The sequence below is a fragment of the Phodopus roborovskii genome, unplaced genomic scaffold (genome assembly GCF_943737965.1).
Source record: "Phodopus roborovskii unplaced genomic scaffold, PHOROB, whole genome shotgun sequence".
NCBI classification, from domain to species: Eukaryota; Metazoa; Chordata; class Mammalia; order Rodentia; family Cricetidae; genus Phodopus; species Phodopus roborovskii.
Window position 1 is genome coordinate 729,604 of NW_026125506.1, and position 27,725 is coordinate 757,328.

Genomic DNA, 27,725 nt, shown 5'->3' on the forward strand with positions numbered 1-27,725 from the left:
CCTTAATATACCCATTCTCCGCTTTGAATGTTTGGTGACACTCGGCACGGAGTATGCTTCTTCAATTGAGTTATATTTACATCCTCCACTCATCTTTGGGTAAAAGATGTATCTTATTTTTAATTACGTTATGTGCGTAGGAGTGTGCACACAGGAGTGCAAGTGATTGCGTAGGCCAAGAGAGGACTTCATACCCACTGGAGTTGGAGTCACAGGCAATCTTGAGCTGCCGGAACTTGGGTGCCGGGAACTCACTGAACTTTTGGGTTCTGCAAGAACAGCTCTACAACAATAGTGTTCTTTGCTGCTGCGTCATCTTTCCAGCTTCCTTTCTTCGTTCTTGAATTTTAGGCCTTGCTCCTTGAACCTCCCCTCATTGTTGGACACCGTTTTTTTTTGAGGTCGGGTATGAAGAATCAGCAGTCCCACGGCAGCACTTCCTCGAAGGCCCATGGCAGTGGTTACTGTTCCCAGTCCCAGGGTGGCTTCACCCAGTCCCAGGGTGGCTTCACCCAGTCCCAAGGCACTTCCTCTCAGTTGCACGACTTCTCCTCACAGTCTCAAGGCACATCCAGTTCCTCCGCCAGCACCGTGCCTTCCTCCAGCCAGTCTTCTCATTCCAGCTCTGGCACGCTGAGCTCTTTGGAGACAGTGTCCACTCAGGAACTCTGCTCTATTCCCGAGGACCCAGAGCCCGAGGAGCCTGGGCCTGTCCCTTGGGCTCGGTTATGGTCTCTTCAGGATGGATTCTCCAATCTGGGTAAGGCGTTTTGTTATATAATATAATGTATTTATTGTTCAGGGAAACCAGGGTGAGGGTAGGGTGTTTGATTGTTGTAACAGAAATCTCAGGGCCCCTGTAACTAGTAGAGGTGATTAAAAAAAAGTTAAAAAAAAAAAAAAAAAGATGGAAGCCGGGTGACTCCCAGCATTTGGGAGTCAGAGGCAGGTGGATCTCTGTGAGTTCAAGACCAGCCTGGTCTAAAAGAGCTAGTTAGTTCCAGGTCAGCCTCCAAAGCAACACAGAGAAACCCTGTCTCGAAAAACTAAAAAAAAAAAGAGAGAGAGAGAGAGAGAGAGAGAGAGAGAAGGTCTCATAGCCTGGGATGACCTTGAACTCACTATGTAGCTGAACTTGGCTTTGAACTCTTGATTTTCTTGCTTCTACTTCCCAAGTGCTGGCTTTATAGGCATATATTACCAGGCTCTACTTTGGTGTCCCCCCTCCCTGGTTTCTCTGTGTAGTTTTGGCTGTCCTGGAACTCACTCTGTAGACCAGGTTGGCCTCAGAGTGCTGGGATTAAAGGTGTGCGCTGCCACTGACTGGCTACTCATTTGTTTTTGAGACAAGAAATTGTGCAGCCTAGGTAGACGTGCAGTTTACTATGTAGTTCTTCATGGCCTTGAACTTCCATTGATCTTGTCTCAGCATACTGAGTAGCTGGGATTACACATACCAAGTATACCTGGTTCAAATTTATACATTTGTATGTGGAGTTCCAGTTGATCCAGAGCTATTTCTGAAAGACCCTTGTATTATTCAGGGTTCTCTAGAGGGACAAAACTGTTAGAAGTGATATTCATTATATATTTTCCTTTTATAGAAATTACTTATTTATTTTTATTTTATGTGTATTGGTATTTTGCCAGCATGTGTGTCTGTCTGTGAGGCTGTTAGATTTTGCAGTTACAGACAGTTGTGAGCTGCCATATGGGTGCTGGTAATTGAGTCCAGATCCTCTGGAAGAACAGTCAGTACCTTAACTGAGCTATTTCTCCAACCCCCTATATATTCATCCTTATGAGAGTGGCTTACAGGTTGTGGTCCAGCTAGCCCAACAATGGCTATCCATGGGAGGTCCAAGAATATAGCAATTAATCAGTTCATAAAGCTGGATGTTTCAGCTGGTGTTCAGTGTACACCATAATCCTGTTGAAGTAGGTTTTAATGCCGGCGAAGGAATGGCCTTGCCAGTAAGAATGAGAGCAAGCTTCTTCTTCTTCTTCCGTACCTTTATATAGGCTGTCAGCTGAAAGTATGGTCCAGGCTAACGGTGGATCTTCCCACCTCAAAAGATCTGCATTAGGCAGGTGGTGGTGCCGGGAAGCTGGGGTAGTCAGAGTTCTTGAGTTCAAGGCCAGCCTGGTCTACAGAGTGAGTTCTAGCACATCCAGAGCTACACAGAGGAACCCTGTCTTGAAAAAACCAAACCAAAACAACCCCTACCCTCCCCCAACAATAAAATTATTACAGGGGGATTTATTAAATTGGCATACCCAATATGGTCTGGATAGCTCATTGATAGTTCTTTTCATGATGCAGAAATTGAGAGCCCAGTAGCTGCTCAATCTGCAAGGTTGGATGTCTTAACACTCAAAATTTGGTACTGATAGCCTGGAAGATTCCAGATCCAAGAGGCAGCAGAAATCATGGTATAGAATGTACTTACCAGCAAGAAGTGACAGCAAACTAGCAAGCAACTCTTTTTCCCTTGGCCCTTTTCTTTATTCTTCATTTCATTATTATTATGTACACAGTATTCTGCATGCGAGTATCCCTGTAGGCCAGAAGAGGGCACCAGATTTCACTGCAGATGGTTGTGAGCTACCATGTGGGTGCTGGGAATTGAACTCAGGACCTCTGGAAGAGCAGCCAGTATGCTCTTAACCACTGAGCCGTCTCTCTGGCCCGTCTTCATTTTTGAGACAGGGTTTCTCTCTGTGGCTTTGGAGCCTATCCTGGCACTCTGTAGACCAGGTTGGCCTTGAACTCACAGAGATCTGCCTGCCCCTGCCTCCCGAGTGCTGGAATTAAAGGCGTGCGCCACCAATGCCCAGCCTGCACATGTCTCTTTTGACATTGCCTTTCTGTGTAGGTAACAGTGGCCTTGAGCTTGTGCCTTCTTGTGAGCCTCTCAAATGTTGGGGTCAAATGAGCATCTCTTCACTGAATTGTTTCCTCCCTACAGTTAGCACTACTGAAGAATGTTTGATGCATCAAATTCCAGTCCTCTGCTATGTGCTTTTGTATTCACAGACTGTATTAACGACAACTACTGGTTTGGGAGGGATAAAAGCTGTGAATATTGCTTTGATGGGCCGCTGCTGAGAAGGACTGATAAGTATCGGACCTATAGCAAGAAGCACTTTCGAATTTTCAGGGTAGGTGACAGCTAACCTCTCTCCTTGGAGATCTAGTGATCTGGTCATTGCTCTTGAGTGTCTTTCATCATTAATCCCTGGTGTTAAAACATGGAAATTAAATGTTCTCTATTTTAGGAAATGGGCCCTAAAAATTCTTACATTGTGTACATAGAAGATCACAGTGGGAATGGAACCTTTGTGAATACTGAGCTTATAGGGAAAGGAAAACGCCTACCTTTGAGTAACAACTCTGAAATTGCACTTTCGCTATGTAGAAATAAAGGTAATATTATTATCATACTGTTAATGGGCTTTTCTTAACTTCCTCTGTAAAGGGAAATGTTTGTGCCTTTATAGGTTATGCTTTAAATCTGTCAAATTAAATAAGTTAGCATTCAGTAGCTTTCAGGAGTTAACTGCCATTGTTCATGGTGTGTTTTTCCTTTGTTTTAGAGACAAGGTCTCACTATATGGCTGTCCTGGAACTCACTCTATAGACCAGGGTGGCCTTGAACTCAGAGATTTGCCTGCGTCTGCCTCGTTAGTGCTGAGTGTTTGTGTGTGTGTGTGTGTGTGTGTGTGTGTGTGTGTGTGTGTGTGTGTGTTAGTGCAGGTGTGGAGGCAGGTGTCTTACTCTGTCTTATCTCCACCTTATTTACATTTATTAATTTTGTGTGTGTGAGAGAGAGAGAAAGAGAGAGATATTTGTATATGTGCTTACATGTTACAATATGAATGTAGTGGTCAGAGGACAACTGTTGGGAGTTGATTTTCTCTTTCCACTGTGGCCTCTGTGAATCAAACTCAAGTCATTTGGCAGGCATAGCAAGTTTATTTCACCCACTGAGCTATCTTGCTGGCTCCTGGATTAAAAATAATTCACCTTGTATTACATGATAAATGTAATTCTATATTATCTTATATTCTGTATAGCTAAATTTTAGGACCAATTTTGTAATTGTGAATTAACAAGCCCATTTCTGTCCTTTTCCCTTAGTTTTTGTATTTTTTGATCTGACTGTAGATGATCAGTCAGTTTATCCTAAGGAATTAAGAGACGAATACATCATGTCAAAAACTCTTGGAAGGTAAACTTTTTTTTTCCTTTATATAGTAAACTAGACCTCATTTCTTCCTATGTATTTTCATTGATTGGTTTTTTTCATACGTGATTTTACAATGTTATTATTTGTAACATAGCTGTTTGTCAACCTTTTTGGTAGATGCATTACTGATTTATTTAATAATGATCAGTTTAAATAAACTCTTTTTTTTTTTCTTTTAAATTTTAATGCTCAGATTAGCTTGTGCCACCAAGCTGGACTTTACTGATAACTCTGTGTGTGTGTGTTTCTATGTCTGTTTGCTCTGTGTGAGGATGGTTGCGTATGGAGTTCCGAGGTCACTATTTTCTTCAGTGACTCTCTACTCTCTATTTTGTAGCTAACTGAACCTGGGGCTCACTGACTCAGCTTACCTTACTGGTTAGCAATCCTCTGGGATACTCCTGTCTTCAGCTCACCAGCTCTGGGATTAGAGACAAGCTTTTTATGTAGTTGGTGGGGATCAAAACTCAGGTCCTTATGTTTGTGTAGCAAATGTTTTATTGACTGAACTGTCTTCCCAGCTCTTTATTTTAATCGATTATGTAATTTTTGAGATAGGATTTCACTATGTTGCGCTGACTGGCCTAGAACTCACAGAGGTTCGCTCTGCCTCCCAAGTGGTTAGATTAAAGGTGGGCACCACCATTCCTGGGTGGTTTATTCTTTTCATGTAGCTTCACTGTCTTCAGAATCACCTTGCAATCAAGGGCGGTCTTGAACTCATGATCCATTTGCTTCTGCCGCCCCAGACAGGATTCCGAGCCCGCCTCACCATGCCCAGCTAGGTACTGGTGACTTTTGAGAAGCAGCTTTTAATGACTGGTGATTCACAGAACTTTTATTCACATGTAACTGTATGTGTGGGGGTGCACACATGCCACAGTGATCATGTAGAGGCCAAAGGACAGCTTGCAGGGGTCAGTTTTCTCCTTCTACCATGTGGATTGAACTCAGGTCATTGTGCTTGTTGAGATACCATTACTTGCTGAGTCGTCTTGATGGCCTAGTTTGGTTTGTTTAGTAAATGCTAGTGTTCAAAGGCAAGATTGTCTGCATGTTTGGTAAAATGCCTTGTCCTCCCCCAACCATTTGTTTTTTGGCTTTATTTTTTTTGACACAGGGACTTGCTTCATAGTTTAGACTGATGTGAACTCACAGCGTAGCCCAGGTGTACCTCAAACTCATGGATAGTTCCCCTGTCTCCGTTCCTGAGGGTTACAGGCATGAGCTGTCTAGCCAGTGTATTTATTGTCAATTTAAAGTTATTTGATTTCTTCAGTGAGAGTGTGTGTGTGTGCAGGCATGTTATAATGTATGTGAGTGTGAATGTGAGGTGTGATGAGTATGAGGTGTGTGTGATTGTGTTGTGAGTGTAAGTAAGGGTAGGTGTGAGTTGCGTATAATGGATGTGATGTGTGGTGACCGAGGAGGTGTGATGTGATGTGTGTGAGTGTGAAGAGTGTATGTATGCTGTGTGTGTAAGTGTGAGGTATGTGTGATGTGTACGCCACGGTGCGCATGTGGAGCTCAGAGGAAAGCTTTCAGGAGTTTGCTTCTTCGACCGTAGACCCCAGAGGTTCATTCAGGTCTTCAAGCTTGTTCAGGGTCCTAATTTGCTTTGTGTTGTTGTAAAAACATCATAATCAAAAGCTCTGTGAAGAAGAAAGGTTTTATTTGTTTACATATCCTGATCACAGTCCATCATTGAGGGATGCCAAGGCAGGAACTCAAGCAGGGCGGGAGCCTGGAGGCAGGAGCTGATGCAGAGGCCATGGAGGGAGCTGCTCCCGATGGCTCGCTCAGCCTGCTTTCTTCTCTAATCCAGGATCACATCCTCAGGGGTAGGATTGTACACAGTACATACAGCATCAATCATTAATAAGACTGTGTTCCACAGACTTGTGTATAAGCCAATCTGATGGAGATACTTTTATTTCTATTGAGGTTCCTTCTTCCCAGATGATCCTACCTTCTGTCAAATTAACCAAACCAAAACAAAACCCAGTACAATTGATTCCATGTCAACTTGACATATAAACATGTCACCTTTCATTTTTTTTTATTTGTCCCCAAGATGTCATGTTCATATTAATGTCATGGGCTGGGGTGGTGATGCATGCATTAAATTCAGTACTTGGGAGGTAGAAGCAAATGGGTCTTTGTGAATTTGAGGTCAGCCTGGACTACAAAGTGAGTTCCAGGACTGCCAGGACTATGTAGAAGGATCCTATTTCAAAAAAGCAAAACAAAATACAAACAAAAATTAATGCTACAGTATGAAGCACAGTCTATAGTTTAATAAGCAGGCAGGAGAGATGGCTCAGCTGTTAAGAGCACTGGCTGCTCCTTTAGAGGACCTGGGTTCAATTCCAGCACCCATATGGCAGCTCACAACTGTCTGCAACTCCAAGATCTGACACCCTCACTCAGACATACATTCTGGCAAAACACCAATGCACATAAAATAAAAATAAATGAATTAAAAAAAAAAGTTCAACGATTTGGGACTGGAGAGTTGGCTTAGCCACTAAAAACACTGATTGCTCTTAATTGCCTGTAACTAATTCTAGGGACCTGAAATCTTCTAGCCTCTGGTATACTGTACACAAGTGTTGCATAGACATTTATGTTGGAAAAGCCTGCATACACATAAAATGAAAAAAAAAAATACTCAGCATTTAAAAGTTCAAGTTTCATTAAAAATTCCAAAGTCTTTTTTTTTTTTTAAATTTAACTTTATTTTATGTACATTGGTGTGAAGGTTTGAGAGCCTCTGGAACTGGAGTTGAGCCCAGGTCCTCTTAACTCTGAGTCATCTCTCCAGCCCAAACATGTCCAATGACTCTTATCTATGGGCTCCTGTAAAGCAACAACTATAAGAAAAACACGTTATTCTCTACGGAGGAACCAGGGACACAATCAGATTAAAGGAAAACCAGATTCCAACAGTGGAAGTAGCTCGGTCGGTGTCCACAGTCTGACACTCACGCTCTTTTGGACTACAGACGTCTTGAGAAGTCTGGGCATCTCCACTGTGCTGCGGTCTCTGGCTGCAACTGAGCCTGCATCTTTGTTAGAGGCCTGGACAATCTTTAGGGATACTTCGACCCTGCCACACAGCACCAAGGCTCGGCTGCTTTCTGAGACTCCTTCATGCCTTGAAGGCTGGTGTCTTATGGGAGACTCTTGCACAGACAGTATGGAGTTTGACTTCCAGCCTGAGGTGCAGCTTTGCACCTTCTTTACACCACAGCTCCTGTGTGCTGACCTAGAAGATGTCACCTAAGTGATGCTGATATCTTATTAATCACAGCTGATTTTTTAAGCCCCAGTAAACTAGCGGTGATTATCAGTAAATCACAAAAGGTTTCATATCAGATTAAACACTCTCTCCTCCCCCCAAACAGGGTTTCTCTGTGTAGCCCTGCCTGTCCCTCTGTTGACCATGCTAGCCTCAGACTCAGAGATCCACTTGCCTCTGCCTCCTGAGTGCTGGGATTAAAAGTGTGTGCCACCACACCCAGCCTCACTTTCACAGAATCTTAATTGAAATTATCACCGACTCTGAATTTTCCCTCTGAATCTCCATGAGCCAGGCCCCCCCATTATTTGTATTTCTCTCAGCATTATCTTCCAGTTCTCTACAGAACAGCCCACTAATCTCCGAGCACTCAATAGCTATTCCAGCTCAGAGCTACAAAATCCTATACTTCCTCCCCCAAACAACATGGTTGCATCAAACGTACCCCACTCCTGGTACCAACTGCTGTCCTACTTTGCTTTCTGTTGCTGTGATAAAAGCTGACCAAAAGCAGCTTGGAGGAGGAAGCAGTTATTTGCCTTACATGTTCTGATCACAGTCCGACATTGAGGGAGGCCAGGGCATAAACTCACGCAGCGCAGGGAGGGACTCAGAGGCAGGAATTGAAGCAGAAACCATGGAGGAACATTGCCTACTGACTTAATTTCCATGGCAAGATCATTCTGCTTTCTTAAACATCCTTTATCCACCTGTCCAGGAATAGTACTATACTGCACACAGAAGGCTGGACCCTCCCACAGACTTGTCTACAGGACAATCTCATGGAGGAGGTATTTGTTTACAATTGAGATTTCCTTAGTAGATCATCCTCAATTGAATCAGGTTGACAAAAATAAAAACCTAACTGGTTTTTTTGCTGAGCCATCTTGTTAGCTCCTACCCTTCTAAGGTAATTGTGCAATTTAGTGTAAAATGTTTAATTCAGTCCCTAATAGAAACTGGGCAGGGTGGGATATACTTGGCATTCAACAGCTTTAAAAAAAAAAAAAATAGCAGGAGTATTTGGAGTTAAAAGTTATCCTTGGCATAGTAGTCATTTGAGGACAGCTGAGCTAGACTTTTGTCTGAAAGGAGGGTAAGAGGGAATGTGCATACCTTTAGTCCCAGCACTCAAGGCAGAGGCAGGCGGATCTCTGTGAGTTTGAGACCAGCCCAGTCTATAAGAGCTAGTTCCAGGACAGGCTGTAAAGCCACAGAGAAACCCTGTCTGGAAAAACCAAAAGAGAAAAAAAAAAAAAAAAAAAAAAAAAAAAGGAAATAAATAGGTATCTAGGTACTGTAATGGGGTCTTCCAGTTTCTAGAGAGGTCAAGACCAACATAGTAAGATCTAGTCTCAGATAAACAGTAAAGATGTACTGATAATTGCTATAACATGGGTGACCTTTGAGAACATTACACTAAATGAAAGAAATATTAATTCATTGATACGAAATACCAGTTAACTTTTTGGAAGCAAATTACTGGTTGCTGGGGGGCAAGGTATAATGTTATTTACTTAATTGAAACTAGATGGTAGCAGTTGCAGGACAATTGAGAATGTACTTAATGTGACTGAATTCTGCACTTGAGAATGATTATAATGGTACATTTTATGTTGTCTACACTCAACACATTAAGAAAGATGTGAAGCCTTTACAATAGTCTCTCAAAACTCGGTTTTGCCCACCATAGACAGTCTGTGGCCTGTGCTGTAGTAATGTAGGATGGATCTGAACTTTACAGAACAGATTTACTGGGGGTAATACTGGCGGTATTCCGTTCTGTGTGGCATTTGTCTGCTCTTGGTGGTGGTGAGTCTCAGATCTTTTGAGAGATACGACTACATGGAGACTAATCACACAGTGCTTTTGAATGTAGTGTAAGGTGCAAGTTGTGCTTCTAACTGGGCGTGCAAATTGTTGGTAATTGTTTTGTGTCTTTCCTTTTTTCAATTCAAGCCCGGATGGCCTGGATGGCTTAGAATTCCCTATGGACCCAAGTTGGTCTTGGTTGGTTGCTGTCTTCTCAGCTCTTGAATTACGGTTGTGTGATACTCCTGGCATGGGTACCCTTTTTTTTTTTTTTTTTTTTTTTTTTTTAAATCAGGGAGACTTCTATTTCTCTGACCTCTAGAGAAAGTAAATTCTCTCTTTTTTTTTCCTTAGTGTTTTTCCGTGAACTTCACAATCAAGGGCTGTGATTAGATTGATGTCACTCCAAAGTCAGTGTTGGTGGGTGTGCCACCTCTACCCCGTGCTCTTGACGGTTTACTCTGGTGAACTTTCAGTGTGTCCTTTGAATACAGGGACAGTGGGAAAAAAAGTTGCATGGACAGTATTTACTTTCGTGTGTGTGTGTGTGTGTGTGCACGTGCATGCATGTATGAACAAGTGTGGGAGTGCATGTGCCACAGAATTTGGATGGAGGTCAGAAGACAGCCTTGGGTGAGAGGAATCTCTGCTTCTGTGCATGCCAGGCAAGCTGGCCCGAAAGCTTCTGGGAGGAGCCCTTGTTTCTGCCTCTGATCTTGCTGTGTGAAGCCCGGGTTACAGATGTGTGTTTGTGGGTCCTGGATATTTGAACTCATATTCTCACACAAGCGCATCACCCACCAGAGCAACCTTTTCTGCCCCATGTTTAATTTCTTACGGTCGAGGCAGACTTGGACATGGTGGGTTTCACGATGAGCTCATCCTGAACCGTCACTGTCTGTGTTTCTCCCATTAGTGGTGCTTGTGGGGAGGTAAAAATGGCTTTCGAGAGGAGAACATGTAAGAAAGTGGCCATAAAGATTATCAGCAAGCGGAAGTTTGCTCTTGGCTCATCCAGAGATACAGTAAGTACCTGTGTTTGGTTCATAGGTGCCTGGGTTGTCTGATTTCTTTATAACTTTCAGTAACCCTGGGGTATCACTCAATCTCAGGAAGATCAGATGTCTTAAATGCAGTACTCTTTTTTGTTTGTTTTTGTTTTTTGAGACAAGGTTTCTCTGTGTAACAGCCCTGACTATTCTTGAACTCTGTAGATCAGGCTGGCCTGGAACTCACAGAGATCTGCCTGCCTCTGCTTCCCAAGTGCTGGCTGTGATCACCTCCTGGTTACACTTTGAACACTGATTTTGCAAGTATTTGTTAAAGTGTCAAATCCTTACTACCTACAATGTATCGTTTTGACTCATTCTACAAGTTATGTGGTGATTATTTTTTACTCCAAAAACCATGGTTTTTGTTTTGTTTTTGAGATAGGGCTCTCACATAGCCCTGGGCTGGCCTTGAACTTATGTAGTGAGACTGGCCTTGAAGGTATCACCAAGGCCTCCTCTGGAGTGCTAGGATTATAGGCATGTATTCCCATTCCTGACTGAGGTAGCTTATTAACTCACTCATTAATTAACTTTTACATAATTTTGACTCACTTTGGTGACTGTAAAGGAGAGCAACAGTTTGTCTCCCCACGCCCAGCTGATTCCATTTGCTCTGTAAGGCCACGCCCTGTGTTTGCCTGATGTGACTCAGTTCTGAGGTGTGAGTTGAACGCTATACAAAATTTCTGGATAATATCAGACAGGTTTAAACAGATTCTCAAAGACATCACTGAGAAGCAATGGTCCCAACTTCCTCATAATTTATGCAGATAACAGTTCTCGGCTTGGTTGTTGAGGTAACTCCAGATTCTTCACTCTTTGGGTGTTGTGACAGTGACGATGGTTTAGTTATAGAAACACATTTAAAAAAAAAAATTTGTCCTTTTGTATTTTCAAGATAGGGTTTCTCTGTTTAATAGTCCCATCTGTTCTGGGACTTGCTTTGTAGACCAGGTTAGCCTCAAAGTCAGATCTGCCTGTGTCTACCTCCCAAGTGCTGGGATCAAAGGTATGTACCACCACTGTCTGGCTTAGAAACATTTTTTATCAAACTCAGGGATTCATGAATGCCAGAGTGCTGTACCACTGAGATAACATTTCCAATTTTCAGTTGCATTTTTTAAAAATGTATGTTATTTTTATGTAGTAGCTATTTTATCACTTAATATCCACATTTACTGAGTGAGTGAAGCAGCCAAATGTGTTGTTTTTTTCCACACGTTACCTGACAAAGTAACGTAAAACACAGGGCCCAGTCATTTCTTCCTTTCTAGCCAGCTGTTTCTGGCTTTAACATTCTTCAGATTGTTTTTTCCCGAGATAATTCTATTCTTATGTGGCAGGAGGAATTTCCGGTCTGTGTTCACTTTGTTATAGACTGTTGACCCCATGATTCTGGCTTTGCTTCCTGTTTAGGGAAGAAAAGCATATCTACTAGATTGATAAAAACTTAGAGCCAATCTTCACGTCTTAATTATTCTCTTCCATTCATTGGACTCTATAGGACTCCTCCTCAATTAACAGAAACCCCCATCCCAAACCTGCAATGTAGTAATGAAGAGTGTGAGTTGAGAGGAAAAGGCTGGGTTTAAAAGTTTTAAATCTGGGGGGGGCTGGAGAGATGGCTCAGGGGTTCAGAGCACTGGCTGATCTTCCAGAGGACCTGGGTTCAGTTCTCAGCACCCACATGACAGCTCACAGATGTCTGTAATCCCAGTTTTAGGGGACCCAACACCCTCACACAGACATACAGGCAAAACATGAATGTGTATAAAATAAAAGTTAAAGAAAATATACATCTAAAAAAATACTTTTAAATCTGGGCTTCTTAGCCAAAGTCCATTTTACATAAATATGTAGTTTTGTGTCCTCTGTATGAACAGAGAGGCTGGTCTGTAACCCCGGAGGTGTTAAATATTGTTAAAATACTAACCATTATGTTTATTATGATTAATTAATGAACTCTAATGTTATCCTGTTTAAGGACACGGCTTCCAGTGTTGAAACTGAAATAGAAATTTTGAAAAAACTGAATCATGTAAGTACTATTATCACTCATAGAAACTTGTCTCAAAATATGGGATGGTACAAATTATTTCTGTAGGAGGTTAGTGTTAACTTGGGCTTCTTTGTATGTGAACACATATGTGACACGTATGTGAATACACATGACACAGCTCTTTTATGTTTCGAGAGAGTTTACTTCAAGGTTTTGAGAATGCAGTCCTGTGTGAAGGCTTCATGACTTCATCATTTAATACTCATGGTTTTTGCGGAGATCTTGACCAAAACCTTACAGAGATTAGTGTTCATATTTGCAAAGAAAATTAAATTTTTAGTGAGGTTAATTATACCTGAAATTTTGATACCTTTAAAATACATTTTATTTGGAGTAATCCAGTTAAATCTATGGTATGTGACAGGTAAATGGGGTCCCATCATCCTGTCTGATTTACTGGTTTGGAGAGTCCTGTTGGGTATAAATGGTTCTTATATCTCTTTTGTAAGGATGAGTTTGTGTCTGTGGAAGTCACAAGATGAGAAGGGCTGTAGTGTACCGGTCTGATCCTGTCTTTCCTTTGGCTAGTTCTTTCAGGGTCTTCATTAGTTTATGAGTACCCTTGAACACAGCTCAGTATGTGCTGGAGTTACACTTGACCCAATCTTGCCTGTTCAACTAGTGATTATCTTATTTTCACCTTTAACCTCCAAACTTTTAACCTCCAGAAGGATCTCTCCCTCCCTCCCTCCCTCCCTCCCTCCCTCTCTTCCTCCCTCCCTCCCTCCCTCTCTCTCTCTCTTCCTCCTAATATCCTTCCAGGAACCTAGAGCTCTGTTTATTCTAGATTGGTGCCTTTGATACAGTATCTCCACAGCCTGTTCACAGCTCAGTGGCCAGCCTTCCAGCTGCTACTCCATTTTGCATTTCATTTCCTCTCCCTCTGTTCCTCTCTGCTCTCTCCTTTCTTTGCTTTTTCCTTCCTTCCACCTCTCCCTCTTCCCCCAACTCTCCCATTTCTTTTTGTTGTTGTTATTGTTTTGGGACAGCCTTGCCCTGTTGCCCTGGCTGGTCTGGGAATAGTGAGCCCAAGTGGTCCATCTCTGCTTCTTGTGTGGAGTTTGGAGTTTGTTTTTGTTCCTTGGGACAGGAACTGGCTGAATTGGCCAGGCCCGGTTCTCATTCCTGGCTCAGGCAATCTTCCCGTTGCAGCCTGCTTTGCCAGTTTTGTTTTGCTTTTTAAAACACATTCGGTGCTGGCAGAATGACTCAGAGGTTTAAGGAATTTGCTGCCAAGTCTGACGTCTGAGCTGGTCCCTAGGAACCACACAGACGAAGGAGAAAAATCAACTCCCACAAGCTCTCTCCTGACCTCCACACATGCTCCATGGCATGCATAGATACAGACAGATACATGAAAGTAAACAAACAAACAAACCGCTGCATGCATCCTTACCTCCCTAAGTATTTTACTGGCTATTTGAACCTTATTAAAATTGAAGTCTTGCCTTAGCACTCAGCAGTGTTTCCAAGGTCTTACCTGTTGGGAGACAGTGGGGTTGCCACTGACTATCCCGTAACAGTTCACTGCAGGAAGGACCCCTGGATTCAGAGCAGCGGTTATGGTCAGATTTGCTTTGAAGGAAGAGTGCTGTGGTGAGTTTCACCACCCTTTTAATCTCAAACCTGAAAGTATTATAGGCTCTCAGGCTCTCACATGGTCATAGTTCTCTGTGCCCATTGATGTACACCCAGTCTGTTTCTTATCCCTATCACTGGACTTGGCTGTCGATTGTAAACCCAATTGGTGTGCTTTCTTTGTGGAAAAATCATAATATTAAGTGTGCATTCTAGAGTATCTAAACCCGTTCTTCCCTGCCCGCGGTGTTCTGTGTCCCCATAAACGTGTCCACCGTGCTCAAAAGGTCTTATACAATTCGGGAGGATCTTACAGTAAAAGGGTCCCAGTCCTGGAGCTGGAAGCTTCCTCCCCTGCCTTCTTTGTTGTTGAGCACGATCTCATATTGCCGAGGCTGGCCTTGAGCTTGCTTTATAGCTGAGGTTGGCTTTGAATTCTTGATTTTCCTTCCTTGCCTTCCCAAGTGCTGGGATTTGCAAGTTAGCTTCACGATCCCTGGTCTTGTGTCCTGTTTCTGCTTCACTCTTGTGCTGGGATTGGATTTCGGGTCTCGGGCCTGCTGTGAAAGTCCCCCGCCACCACCCGGCATCTGCTGCCTTATTCTTGTGACTTCTTAGGTTCCTTGAGTCCTGTTTTGGACAGATGAAGAAGGCTGGGAAGACCCTGCTGCCATTCTTAGGTAGGCTCATATGCACACGTGAATCATCCCTTGTTGACACTGAGTGTTCTCAGTGAGGAGTCAGCTACATTCCTTCCGCCTTCTCTCCTGGGCTTGACTTAAACAGCATCCCCAGACGAGGGCCCCGTGCCTGCTCTTTGCCCTCCTGAGGCCTCAGTTTCTGTGTCTTGAGGTTTCCTTCTTGGAGTTTCTCATTTTTCCTCTTTTCTCTGTTTTAGCCATGCATCATCCAGATTAAAGATGTTTTTGATGCAGAAGATTATTACATTGTTCTGGAGTTGTAAGTACTAGAATTTTTTTTTGTTTTTTCTCTCTCTCTCTTTCGGTTTTGTGTTTGGTTTTTCGAGACAGGGTTTTTCTGTAGCTTTGGAGCCTGTCCTGGAACTCATTTCTTTAGACTAGGCTAGCCTCAAACTCACAGAGATCTGCCTTCCTCTGCCTCCTGAGTGCTGGATCAGACTTTAAAGCTCCCAAAGAAGTCATCAATGTATACTGTATCTTACCTTTTCCTGTTTTCCATCTAGGGCATCTGATTGTGCATGAGGTTTATCAGCCCATTGTTACAAGAAGTTTTTTAGAGAGGTGTGTTTGCGTGTGTGTGTGTGCGTGTGTGTGTGTGTGTGTGTGTGTGTGCACATGAGACTATCCGTGCTCAGAGAGGTCAGAGTTGGGCTTTGGTTCCCTAGTGCTGGAGTTAGAGGCACTTGTGAGTTACACATGGGCACTGGGAGTGAATCCAGGTCGTCTGTAAGAACAGCGAGTGAATGAGGACATGACCATTCCAAGGTATGCCTGAGGAGAAGGTTTTTATTGTGGAGGCATCTGGAAGAGTCCAGAGCAGGGGGAGGAAGTAGAAGAATGAACCAGGCCAAGAGAGAGGAGATGAAGAGAAGGAGAGAGAAAGAAGAAAGGGCACAGGGGAGAAAGGGCCTATGGTCCAGGAGGCAGGGTTACATAGGAAAGAGAAGCTGGGGGTGGGGGGGGAAGCCATTCGTTGGAGAAGTTTAGGGTAGGGCATTGGGTGATAAAAGCTGAGGGGAGCCATGGGTACTGAGTGAGCCTGGAGGCCATCCTATGCTTTGCTGTGCTATCAGGCACAAGTTAGCCATTGGTGCTGAGTTTCCTTTGGACTGGACAAACAGTATACGCTATTTACAACTGAGCCATTTCTCCAGCCCTCAAGATTAATATTATTTATTTATATTTTTCGAGGCAGGGTGTCATGTATCCATGGCCAGCCTGGGGCTTGCTATGTAGACCAAACCAGGCTGGCCTTGGAACTCTCTGAAAGCCCCACCATGCCCAGCCAAGCTCATTAATTTTAAGTTATGTGAAGAGTGGATAAAATTGACCCGTGATTTAGTGCTGGAGTCCCCGGTCAGGGCCTCACATGTGGGGCAAGTGCTGCTCATCTGCCCCATCTGCCCACACCCCTCTCCCCCACTTTGCTGGGCAGATGAGTCTTCTCATTTGTTCTGTGCCCCCACAGTGCAGGTCCTGCTTTGTGTGTGTTTCAGGATGGAAGGAGGAGAGCTTTTCGACCGGGTGGTGGGGAACAAACGTCTCAAGGAAGCAACCTGCAAGCTCTATTTCTACCAGATGCTTCTAGCTGTACAGGTAAGAGAAGCGCCCTCGTGTTAGGCAGGGACCGAGGGGCTGAGGATTAAAAGTCAAGAAAAATGCAAGAAAAAATCCTGCTTGCATGACTCAGATGGTCAAGGTCTTGCTGTGAGCGTAAGAGAGAGTAAGAAAGGGAACTGATGGAGTGAATATACCATCAGATGTGGTGGTGCAGCGTGGAATTCCGTCTGCTTGGGGAGGTTAACTGAGTTCAAAGCCAGCTCAGGCAATTTAGAGAGAACTTGTTTCAAAGTTTGTCCCCATTTCTTTCTTCATATGTGCTCTGGGGATTGAGGTTGTCTGTAGCACGATAAATAAAAGACCCAGAGACTGATATTGGGGTTCAGGCTTCAAGCTGAAGATCAGAAGCAAAGCAGCCAGCCACTAGCTCTTACCTCTACCTCAACTCAGACCAAAGGGATGAAACTCAAACTGCTCCTCAGATTCACTCAGACTGTTATGCTCTCTTCAGTGTGGCTAGAGACTCACTCTCGGACTGAATGCCTCTACCTTTTATTTTTTTTTATTTTGTTTGGTTTTTATGTTTTTAAATTCTCTATATTGTTTTGGAGCCTGTCCTGGAATTCACTCTGTAGACCAGGCTGGCCTCGCACTAACAGAGATTCGCCCGTCTCTGATTTCTGAGTGTTGGGATCAAGGGTGTGCACCACCACTGCCCAACTGCCTCCATCTTTTATACCTCTCAAATACTGGGATTAAAGGTGTGAGCTCTGATTCACACTCCGGTAGCCCAGGTTGGTCTTGGACTCAGAGAGATCCATCTGCCTTTCTCCTGAGTCCTGGGATTAAAGGTGTGTATCACCACTGCCTGATTGCTATAGTTTTAAGTCTGGCTTTGCTTTCTGAATCCTCAGGCAAGCTTTAATAAATCATAAATAATAGTTGTCAGGCTTGGCAGCAAGTACCTTTACCTGTTGAGCATAACAAAATGTATTATTTTATTTCTTGGCATTGTGAAATGCAAGGTTATGCTTTTTAAAGATTTTTTCTGGTGCTCGGTGTAGTGGTACATACTTTTAATCCCAGCACTTAGGAGGCAGAACTCTGAGTTCGAGGCCAGCCTGGTCTACAGAGTGAGTACCAGGACAGCTAGGCCTATTTAGAGAAACCCTATCTAAAGTCCTGGTCCAGCACTGACTTTAAGGAGTAAGCTGACATTTTTCTTTTTAAAGATTTACTTATTCATTATGTAGTGTTCTAGCTGCTTGTACACCTGCAGGCCAGAAGAGGGCACCGGATCTCATTACAGGTGGTTGTGAGCCACCATGTGGTTGCTGGGAATTGAACTCAGGACCTCTGGAAGAGCAGCCAGTGCTCTTAACTACTGAGTCATGTGAGCTGACAACTTGATACAGCTTAGGTTCACCCAGGCTAGGAACTGGATGTTGGTAACTGTCCTCACATGTATTGGTATAAACCAGTGGCCCTGCCTCTCTTTTTGCATAGTACCTTCACGAAAATGGGATTATACACCGGGACTTAAAACCAGAGAATGTTCTTCTGTCATCTGAAGAAGAGGATTGCCTTATCAAGGTGAAAACTTTTCATCCTCTCTGTTGCCACTGCTGTATATCTCTGTTCAAAACTGTTTTTTAATCTCTTACATGAAGAAAAAAAAAAAAAAAAAAAAGGACTGTCGGAAGGTTGAGAATCTGAACTTCTTATACTTAACAGTTACGGCTGAGATCACACAGTTTTCTGCCTATCTGTCAGCACTTACGGAGTGCCGGTTTATACGAGCTGCTTCTGTGTGCAGAGGAAGGAAAGAATCCACCATGGAGTTATGGACCCTGTCTTTCCTTCTCAGCCTAGCCTTACTTTAGAATTTCCTGTTAAAATTAAGAAAACAACCTACGAAAAGAGCCCAAGACATAAAGCATGAGGGTGACCACAAGTGCATCCCCCCTCCCTCCCCCAGTCTTTCCTGATGTTCCATGGTGTAGTCAAATTTAAGAGTTTGGGTCTAAGGAATATGTGCAAATATTAGAGTCCTAATGTGTTTGTGGCAGGGGTTATGCAATTTGTGTAAGGTTGTAATGACCGATAGATAGATTGGAAAAACTTTGGTTCTCAGGCTCCTAGGCCGAGGGATTTTCTTTTAAGCAAAATTAAATGGTTTGCAAAGACATGAAATTGTACTCTGTGGGTTAGTGGAGAGTGCTGTGTAACAGATAATTTGGTTTCCATGGCTCGTGGGAATGATTGGCTGTGATTATGTTTGGATTCCATTTGTTCTGTTTACAATTTTAGATCACTGATTTTGGACAGTCCAAGATTTTGGGGGAGACCTCCCTGATGAGAACTTTATGTGGTACGCCCACATACCTGGCTCCCGAGGTCCTTGTCTCCAATGGGACTGCGGGGTACAGCCGTGCTGTGGACTGCTGGAGCTTAGGAGTTATTCTTTTCATCTGGTAGGAAACATTTTCTTTGCCTCACAGTGTGGTTGGATGAGGTCGGATGAAACTGTACCTGTGTCTGGGTAGGGAGCTTCTGTTTGACTTAGGTCATTTTTAAATGGTTGATTCAAGGAAAAGCTGATTTTTCCTGTTGCCGAAGAAGAAGCCTGTGTATCCAAATACCACTGAGAATGCCACTTGATCTTTTTTCCTTTTTCTCCACCAATATTAAGCCTAAGTGGGTATCCACCTTTCTCTGAGCATAAGACTCAAGTGTCCCTGAAGGATCAGATCACCAGTGGGAATTACAACTTCATTCCTGAAGTCTGGACAGATGTTTCAGAGAAGGGTATGGATACGAAAGGGTTACAGATGCGTGAAATGTGGGTGTTCTGTTGGTGGGAATTTATTCTCAAGCTCTGTGTTGTTTTCTCTTGTCTGTCTTGTTTCATTGCTTTGCACCATTTGAAAGGAAGAGGGTATTATTAAGCTCCTGGGCTTTGGAGCCTGAGCTTATGTCCTAGCTCTGTTATTTGTTAGTTTTGTGGCCTTAGGCAAGTTGAGTCTCCATTTTCTTTATTTGTAAACAGGTGATCAGTAACCCTGACACCCTGACATCAACGTTTTATTTTTTTTTAAATGATTTATTTATTCTTATATTTTATGTGCTTTGGTGTTTTGCCTGTGTGTGTGTCTGCTTGAGGGTATCACGTCCCCTGGAATTGCAGTTACAGTTGTGAGCTGCCATGTGGGTGCTGGGAATTGAACCTCTGGAAAGAGCAGCTAGTGATCTTAACTGCTGAGCCATCATCTCTCCAGCCTGACATCAAAGGTTTTGTGTGAGGTTTACTATAACATTTACAAGGGCCTGCTACCCGTTCAAGTGTGCAAAATAACTTTTAATAGCAAAGTTTTCTTTGAGTAAGAAGGATGTGAAAGTTCGATGTCATCGGTTACCTGTATTTTATAATTTAAAAGTGCAGCCTGGAAGCTCCCCGGAGAAAAAGTAGATCAGGGATTCAAGGAAGAATATTGCTGGGACATGCAAACCAGCCTTTGGTTGCTGCTGACCTGTGGGTTGGGCTCAATTCTGACCAGCCTAGAGGGAACCCCTCTCTGGTCTCTCACCATCAAGCAGTTTGGGGTACATTCTAAACATCTCAGAACTGGGTAGAAGTTTAGTCTTAGTTAACCTGAACTCAAGCACAGCAGCACAAAAGAGAGCAAGGGGTAAAAGGTTATAATGTCCTAGTAGGGAAAGATAGGGTACACACTTATTCCCAAGGTCCCAGTCTTCTGCGTTCACAGAGGGAGGGCTCTCTCCAGCAAATTAGCTGGCTTCATGCTGCTCTCCCCTCTGGCTGGTGGTCTGTAGTTCTGGCATAGTTTAATAATGCACATGGAGTGTATTCCTTTTTCTCATTATGATTTCCCCGATTCTCTTCCTGCTTTAGCTCTGGACCTTGTCAAGAAACTGTTGGTTGTGGACCCAAAGGCTAGGTTTACTACCGAGGAAGCCTTGAGGCATCCATGGCTACAGGTGGGTGTGTGAGGCAATGCATGCTTGCCTAAAATTCAGGGCAGCTCTGATCTGTGTAAGTGTGGTGAGGCTGAGGGTTACACATAGACTCTGTGTTGTTGGGTTCATTTATGTGTTTTCAGTCAGGTTGTGGGTATAGTGTGTGTGCACACGCATGTAATTGTTTTCATTCATGTATAGGAGGGAAAGAGGGAGGAAGAGTTGAGGGGCATGGAGGGGAGGGAGGGTGAATGAATATGTGTTTGTGTTTGGGGTATCAGCTCTTTCCATGTAACTCGTAGCTGCTGGATGAACAAGCTCACCTCATGTTAGGTTCTGGGTACCGTTGGCTGCCCTGACATTTCATTGTGGCCGTAATCCTCTGAGAGCTTGGTCTTTACTCAATGCTCAGCTGTCTCTCTCTCTCTTTTTTTTTTTTTTTTTTTTTTTTTTAATTCTTCTCTTCTGCCATGTGGAGTGGGCTGGGCTGTGGTCCAGCCATTTTTCACCTTCAATCAAGAAAACTGGGGCAGGTCCAGGAAGGCAGTCTCCCTGAGGGAACCCAGTCGCTTCCTGAGCCAGGTGGTTATGTTTGAAAGGGTCCCACTCTTTTTCCCAGTGAGCCGGCATGTCACCTGTACCCTTTTAGTTTGCATGATGTCTCTGTTTGAATGTCCCTTTTGCTGTGAGATTTTTGTGCCAAACTCATTCAGAGCTTCTGCCAGAGTAAGAGCGTCTGTGACTCTGGGAGATTAATTGCTGGCTTGTAATTAATTAACCAGAGTATCCAGCATGTTTTCTGGTAGTTGTGTGATTCTGCTGCTCAGCTTGGCCATGATTTTCTGTGAGCTTCCCTTATGGCCTCTGTTTCCTGGGAGGCTGGGTGAGGTTACCAGGTAGCTGGACCTTTCTCACCTGTGGTTTCTTTGTTCTGGGAACATCTTGAAAAATCAAGCTTCACTGACTCTTTCCTGGTAATCTGGAAGATTGTCCACTTTCTCTCTTGCAACCCTCCACAACTAAGTTTTGGTCAGACCAGCTCAGGTAACAAATCCTTAAAAGAAGGAGGGTGGCTGGGCCTGAGGGATGGTTCACCAGGTCCAGCAGCAAGCCTGAGGACCTGAGTTTGATCCCCAGGACCCACGTGGTAGAAAGAGAAAACTTACTCCTGAAAGTTGTCCCCTGACTGCACACACATGCACATAAGATAAATAAGCAAAAAAATACAATTAAATTTTTTTTAAAAAGGAGAAGGGTGGGAAGGGTGTGGAGGACAGATGTATGTGTTTTCGATGTTGCCCTGGAAACATTCTCCTCCCAGAAGAAATCTGTCAGATATTTAGTATTTGCGAGACCACACAGATCTGAAAGCAGCAAGGGCCTTGGAGACAAGGAGTTTGGAAACAAAGGTGTCTTTGCACGTGAGGATTTAATTTTGATGGAAAAAAAAAAGAGAAACCCATGCCTTGGCTCCTTTCACATGCCTTAATAGGGCAGCTTCTGGGATCCAAATGGGGGCAGACGTTCTGTGTTGGCTTTCTGTGTTAGCTTTGGGAAAAAAAAAAAAAAGCCTAGGGCTGGCCAGTAAGGCCTAGCAACGGGGGTTTGTATTTGCCTGAAATGCATGAGTCAGTGTGGCCCATTTTGTTTGTACTTCTTGTCTCAAAAGAAAACTGTTATTCACAAGCAAGAAAAGGTGAAGCTCAGCTTTGCCCCAGTCTCATGTGAAGACACTTTTTCTCAACATTTTGCTTGGAATAGCATCGTGGGCACTGGGTGAGGAGGGTGAGGGTAGGGTACAAATGGGCCATCTGAACATCTGCTCGTGATAGTAAGCTTGGGCTTGGGGGACAAGTCTCATGGTTTTGGGGGACAATGAATCCTCTCTGTTTTGTCATTAACTGCATCCAATCGGGGGATATTCTTCACATACTCTTCCTTAATAAAATGGACGATTCCTTCCTGCTTGACTGAGGGATATTGTAACAATGTTTTTGGATGTAGACTTCTGACAGATTTGTAAATCTTGCTACTTGTGTCAGTGTTGAGGTCCTTTATCATCTTCTTCTTGTCTGATAGCTTGTGAATATGGTGCACATAGGCACATAGCCTCAGGCCATTCTGGGCACACCAAACAATGTCCAGGGGAAGGACATTTGTGTTAAGCTTCTTGTGACTGTAACACACCGAGTGAGGGGAGTCAACTTATAAACAGGAGAGGTTTTGATGGGAGATGCCATTCTGTAGATATGTTTCTCGTATTGGTTAATGAATAAAGCACTGTTGGCCAATAGGAAAGCAAGATAGGCGGGACTAGAAGACAAGGAGGACAGAGGATGAAGTAGGGAGGAGTCAAGATGGAGAGACTTAAGAGAACAGAGGTCTGGGCCCTCTCTCCGGTAAGATGAGACCAGGTGGAAATATATAGATTGATAGAAATGGGTTAATATTAAAGACAGAGCCAGACAATAAGCAATGATGATAACAGGCCAACAGCTTTGTATCTAATAGTTTCTCAGTGTGTTATTTGGGGCTGGCGCCGAGTTGGGACCAGACCAGCAAGGGAAAAACTGCTCCTAACAAGGTTTATTTTGGCTAAGTTGTGGGGGTTTCAGTCCATGATGGGTGTGAGAAAAGACAGGAAGAATCTCTGGGCAGATGGCTCAGTGGATGAGATGCTTGTCCTGCACGAATGAGGCTCTGAGAGGTTGGGGTGCAGACTCTCCTGATGCTCACAGTCCAGTCAGCGCGATTGTTCACAGCGGTGAACAGTGTGAGACTCTTTTCTTAAACAAGATGTAAGGTGAGGACTAACACCCAGGGTTGTCCTCTGGCCCCCTCTCAAGGCCCCACACCCTCCAGCAGTGTCCTTTTGGGGGCCAAGCTTTTAATATATGGGACTTGGGTGCACTTATCTAAGTCGCAGGGTATTCCTTTGTGGGTTTATTTTATTTTATTTTTTAAAGGTTTATTTATTCTGCATAAATGTGTGCCTGCAGGCCGGAAGAGAGCACCAGATCTCATTGCAGATTGTTGTGAGCTACCGTGTAGTTGCTGGGAATTGAACTCAGGACCTCTGGAAGAGCAGCCAGAGCTCTTAACCACTGAGCCATCTCTCCAGCCCCCTCCATTGTGGTTTTATTTGCTCAGGCCTTGATTCCTTTAGGGCCACACACACGCTTGTAGAGGCAGTGCACTTCAGGGGTGATTCTGCATTAGGTCCTAAGGCCATGGAGAATGTGTATATGAGGTCGGTGCTTCTGTGATAGGCACTCTGAGAGCCACTCAGTAACCGGTAAGACAGGGGTGGCATCAGGTGCTGCTTCCCATTAGTAGGTAGAGAGGGGACTCATTATATGTCTGTGGCACTGATAATTTCCCAACTCCACTAAATTGCTCGTGTTGGAACCCTTTCCTCCTGGATGCCATGGTAGAGGTGGAAAAATGTGGTGAGACATAGGCGTTGAAGTGTGGCTCTGTATTCGGTGTGCACCATTTCTGTCCTAGTTTGGCGTCTCTGTTCCTGCAGTAAACACTGACTAAACCAACTGAGAGAGGAAAGGGTGGATTTCATTTTATACTTCCACATCACAGTCTGTCACTGAGGGAAGTCAGGGCAGGAACCTCCAGGCAAGATCCTGAAGATCAAGCAGAGACTGTAGAAGAATGCTGCTTACTGGCATGCTCTCCGTGGCTACCTCCCTCCCTCCCCCCTCCCTCCTTTCTTCCCTCCCTCCCTTCCCCCTCCCTTCCCTCCCACCCTCCTTCCTCCCTCCTCCCTCCTTCCCTCCCTCCCTCCTTCCTCTCTTCATTCTTCCCTCTCTTCCTTCCCTCCCTCCCTCCTTCCTTCCTTCATCCCTCCCTCTCTCCTTCCTTCCTTTTGGGGTGGGGAGGGTTGATTCAGGTTTTCTCTGTAGCTCTGTCTGTCTGGAACTTACTCTGTAGACCAGGCTGGCTTCGAACTCACAGAGATCTGCCTAACTCTGCCTCCGAAGAGAAAACCCCAGTGAACCCCTCCTCTTTCTTATAAGGGGTCCTGTCCGCATACCTTAAGTCACATCCCAAGGTGGAACAAGATGCCGCTACATTCTGTGGTGATGTGACTCAAGGTGGCACACTGTCAACTCGGGGTTAGGGTTGGTTCTGGACCATTGCTGGGTTAGGGTTAGTTCTGGACCATTGCTGGGTTAGGGTTAGTTCTGGACCATTGCTGGGTCTGGCTCTCTGGTCAGCTGAGAGCCCATGACCCTTGAGTTTGATGTAACCAATGCTGACTGAGCACTGACTGCTCTGAGAAGGCAGTCATGGTCCCTTCGTTTGGATACTTCAGCAAATGCATGAGTTTTGCTGTCAGGATGGCAGCCGTGGCCATTGACCTGTCAGTCAGGTAGCTGTCAATCAGGTAGCTTGCTTCTCCTCCTGCAGCCTGTCTATGCTTTTTGATCTCTTCACAGGATGAGTACATGAAGAGAAAATTTCAGGATCTACTGGCTCGGGAAAAGAATTTGATGGCCCTGCCTCATGCCCAGGTATTCTGATGACTGTACTGTAGGTTAGAGTTAAATTGCTGATGAGCAAGTATGATAACTGGATATTCTCTGCATTGGCAAGTGCTCAGTGACGGCTTGGTCTCACAAACACACACACACACAATCTTTAGCACTTAAGAGGCTGAGACAGGGCATTGAATCCCAACAGAGGCAGGAGGATTGGGGGTCATGTGCCAGCTTAATCTACGTAGTATGACCCTACCGTACAAGTATGGTTTAGTAGATACTTGCTGGCCATACTTGGACTTGAACCTGGGACCTTTGATGTTTAGGCAGGCCCTCCAGCCCAAACCAGTGTTTCTATTCTTTGATTTGATATGCAACCCTGGAAAATTAATAATGAAGGTGTGTTGAACGAATTGGAGCAGTAGAAAGAGTTGTCAGTCCAAAGGTCTTTTGCACGTCAAGATGGAACACCCTGTTAGCGGCACAATTTTAAATTTTTAGAAAATGTAAAACTTGGGCAAGTAGTCTATGATGGTTTTCTCTTTTAAAATACTGTTATGAGTAGGTTTTTCCCTGCCAGTCTGGTCCCACCATCATGCCAGCCCCAGCAACACACAGATATTATATTAGATATAAAGCTGTTGGCCAGTTACTGTTTTCTTATCGGCTAGCTCTGCCTTAATTATTAACCCATTTCTATTAATCTAAGTACTTCCATGTGGTCTCATCTGACCAGAGAGAGGGACTGGCGTTCTGCTCTCTCTGTTTTCCATCTTGGACCTCCCCCTACTACTTCCTCTCTCCTCCTAGTCTCCTAGTCCCACCGATCTTGCTTTCCAATTGGCCAACAGTGCTTTCTTTATTCATTAACCAATAAGAGAAACATATTTATAGAATGACATCTCCCATCATCTCTTCTTTTCTGTCTAAAATAAAATGAAGGGTTTTAACCTTAACATAGCAAAATATATCACACAACAGTTATCAAATAAGAATCACGGTTAACAATATTTAGTCCATTAACATTTAGTAAGACTTAAAATATTCTATCATCTAGCCTATCTTTGTGAGTCTAAAGTCTTATATGTAACTTATCTTTAATCCTAACTAAGGAAAACTATAACCATAACTATCTGTCTTCAATTCCTTCAAAGACCACAGAAGGATAATATATAAACTCAAGAAATGACAGAGGCATCTTGCCTTGTCAGTAACCCAAAGTTCTTCTGTAATGTTCCGTCTTCAGTCCATAGGCCATAGTGTGTCTGGCAGACTCTTCAGCAAAGCAGGAAACTTTAAACTATCCATCTGTATTGGCAGTTTGTCAGTCATTTTTCTCTGTGTCCTGCAGACTGTCTGGCAGACTCTTCCATGAAGCAGGAACCCTGTAACAATGTCCATCATGTATCAGCAGTCACTTTCCTGAGGTCCTGCATGTCCAGTTTATACAGCATGAAGTCAAACAGTCCAGATAAGAGCAGTATCTTGTCCAAATGGCTAGTCTTGCCATATTGAAAGCAAACTCCATAACGTGTTTAATGTCCATCTTCCTTTCTGACACAGGTGGTGTTGCCAGGAGCAGTTGTGCCTCACTGTTAAGAAAAACCCTAAACCATTTTAAATGCCATATTCTGTAGGTCTTTGAAGGGTTTGAAGAATGCCTATTCATCTCAAATACATCTCTGTATATCTAGAAAACCTAACTAAAGTTTTGACTATTAAACACAATACATAAACAAGAGGAGAAATATACATATCACAAAATTGACCTTAAATTGTATCAATAAATGAAAATCCATTCCAAAACAAAGTATTCATATCTATACCATAAAATACTTTTCTTTTGTTAGTAAAATTATGTGTTTTATTGTGGCGGTTTCTTGTTGGCAATTTTATTCTTTTAAAAGTTCTTTGTAAGTATGAATTAGTGTGTTTGTTTATTCCTGTCCTGTTTCCTTTTGGTCACTATCCTTTCTTGATTTTAGAAATAGGGATGTAAACTATGGCAGAAAAGGTTGTTGTTCCCATGAAACAGCAAAACTTGAGGCTGTGAAGGAGATTAGGTCCCCTGCACACACTTAGTGCGTGGTAAGCACCCTTTAACATTGAGCTACAACTAGGCGGTGTCAGCAGCAGACCGTTACCAAGAGAAGCTGTTGGTGTTGCCTGCTGTCCATATCCATATGTTCTTCAGCTTACAGTGTGATCACGTTCTGTGGAACTCATCTTAGTTTAGAAGCATTTTAACTTAAAAAAAAAAATTCCTTCAATAATTCTAGTCTCTGTGGCACAATAGAGTATGTGAGCTCCCCTGGTACGCCTAAGCCTGTGGTTGGCTGGGAACTCTGACTGCCTTAAATCATGCCTCACCCAGAATTTTGCTAGACATGGGAAAGATCCATATTTGAACTTGTTTTATTATCATGGTAAGACAAAACAAACAAACAAACAAACAAAAAACCCAAACAAAATGCAAACAACAGGCAGACAAACAAACAAACAAAACTACATACATTAGCAGTTAGAGACCACAGAGTAGATAAGCATCTTGATTCCAGAGGTGTGTTAGGATTATTCAGTTGTCATGACAACTATTCATTCATGGTCCTTACCATTTCCTGTGAAATGTCCCCAGTTTACTGCCATTAGGAGTTTTGGTAGAAGCCATGCTTTTCTTTTGAATGCTTCTTTCTTTGCTTTATTTCCAGCCTTCTAGTCGAAAGCGGCCCCTGGAACAGGAAACAGAGGTCGCTGAGAGCACTAAGCGCCTGGCTGTGTGTGATACACTGGTTTGAACATAGAAGAAATGCACTTTTAGACATGGGTGGTGGTGCACGCCTTTACTCCCCCAGCACTTGGGAGGTTGAGGCAGGTGGATCTCTGTGAGTTCGAGGCCAGCCTGGTCTGCAGAGTGAGTTCCAGGACAACCAAGGATGTT

General features: G+C 43.7%; 1 protein-coding gene across 1 annotated transcript; it reads left to right on the forward strand.

The window, feature by feature from the left end:
• Nucleotides 1-375: 375 nt before the first annotated feature.
• Chek2 (checkpoint kinase 2) lies at nt 376-27,640 on the forward strand. Its single transcript, XM_051176425.1, has 14 exons — nt 376-760; nt 3,038-3,162; nt 3,280-3,427; nt 4,142-4,232; nt 10,280-10,388; nt 12,400-12,453; nt 14,951-15,012; nt 16,250-16,349; nt 17,820-17,906; nt 18,624-18,787; nt 19,006-19,121; nt 20,227-20,312; nt 24,746-24,820; nt 27,496-27,640. Exons 1-14 carry the CDS (start codon nt 409-411, stop codon nt 27,580-27,582), a joined length of 1,656 nt encoding a protein of 551 aa, XP_051032382.1. The 5' UTR covers nt 376-408; the 3' UTR covers nt 27,583-27,640.
• Nucleotides 27,641-27,725: the final 85 nt, after the last annotated feature.

Coding starts and splice junctions, on each gene's coding strand:
- Chek2 (XM_051176425.1), top strand. CDS start 409: ATGAAGAATCAGCAGTCCCACGGCAGCACTTCCTCGAAGGCCCATGGC. Junction 3,163..3,279: donor AGCACTTTCGAATTTTCAGG/GTAGGTGACAGC, acceptor TCTCTATTTTAG/GAAATGGGCCCTAAAAATTC. Junction 3,428..4,141: donor TTCGCTATGTAGAAATAAAG/GTAATATTATTA, acceptor CTTTTCCCTTAG/TTTTTGTATTTTTTGATCTG.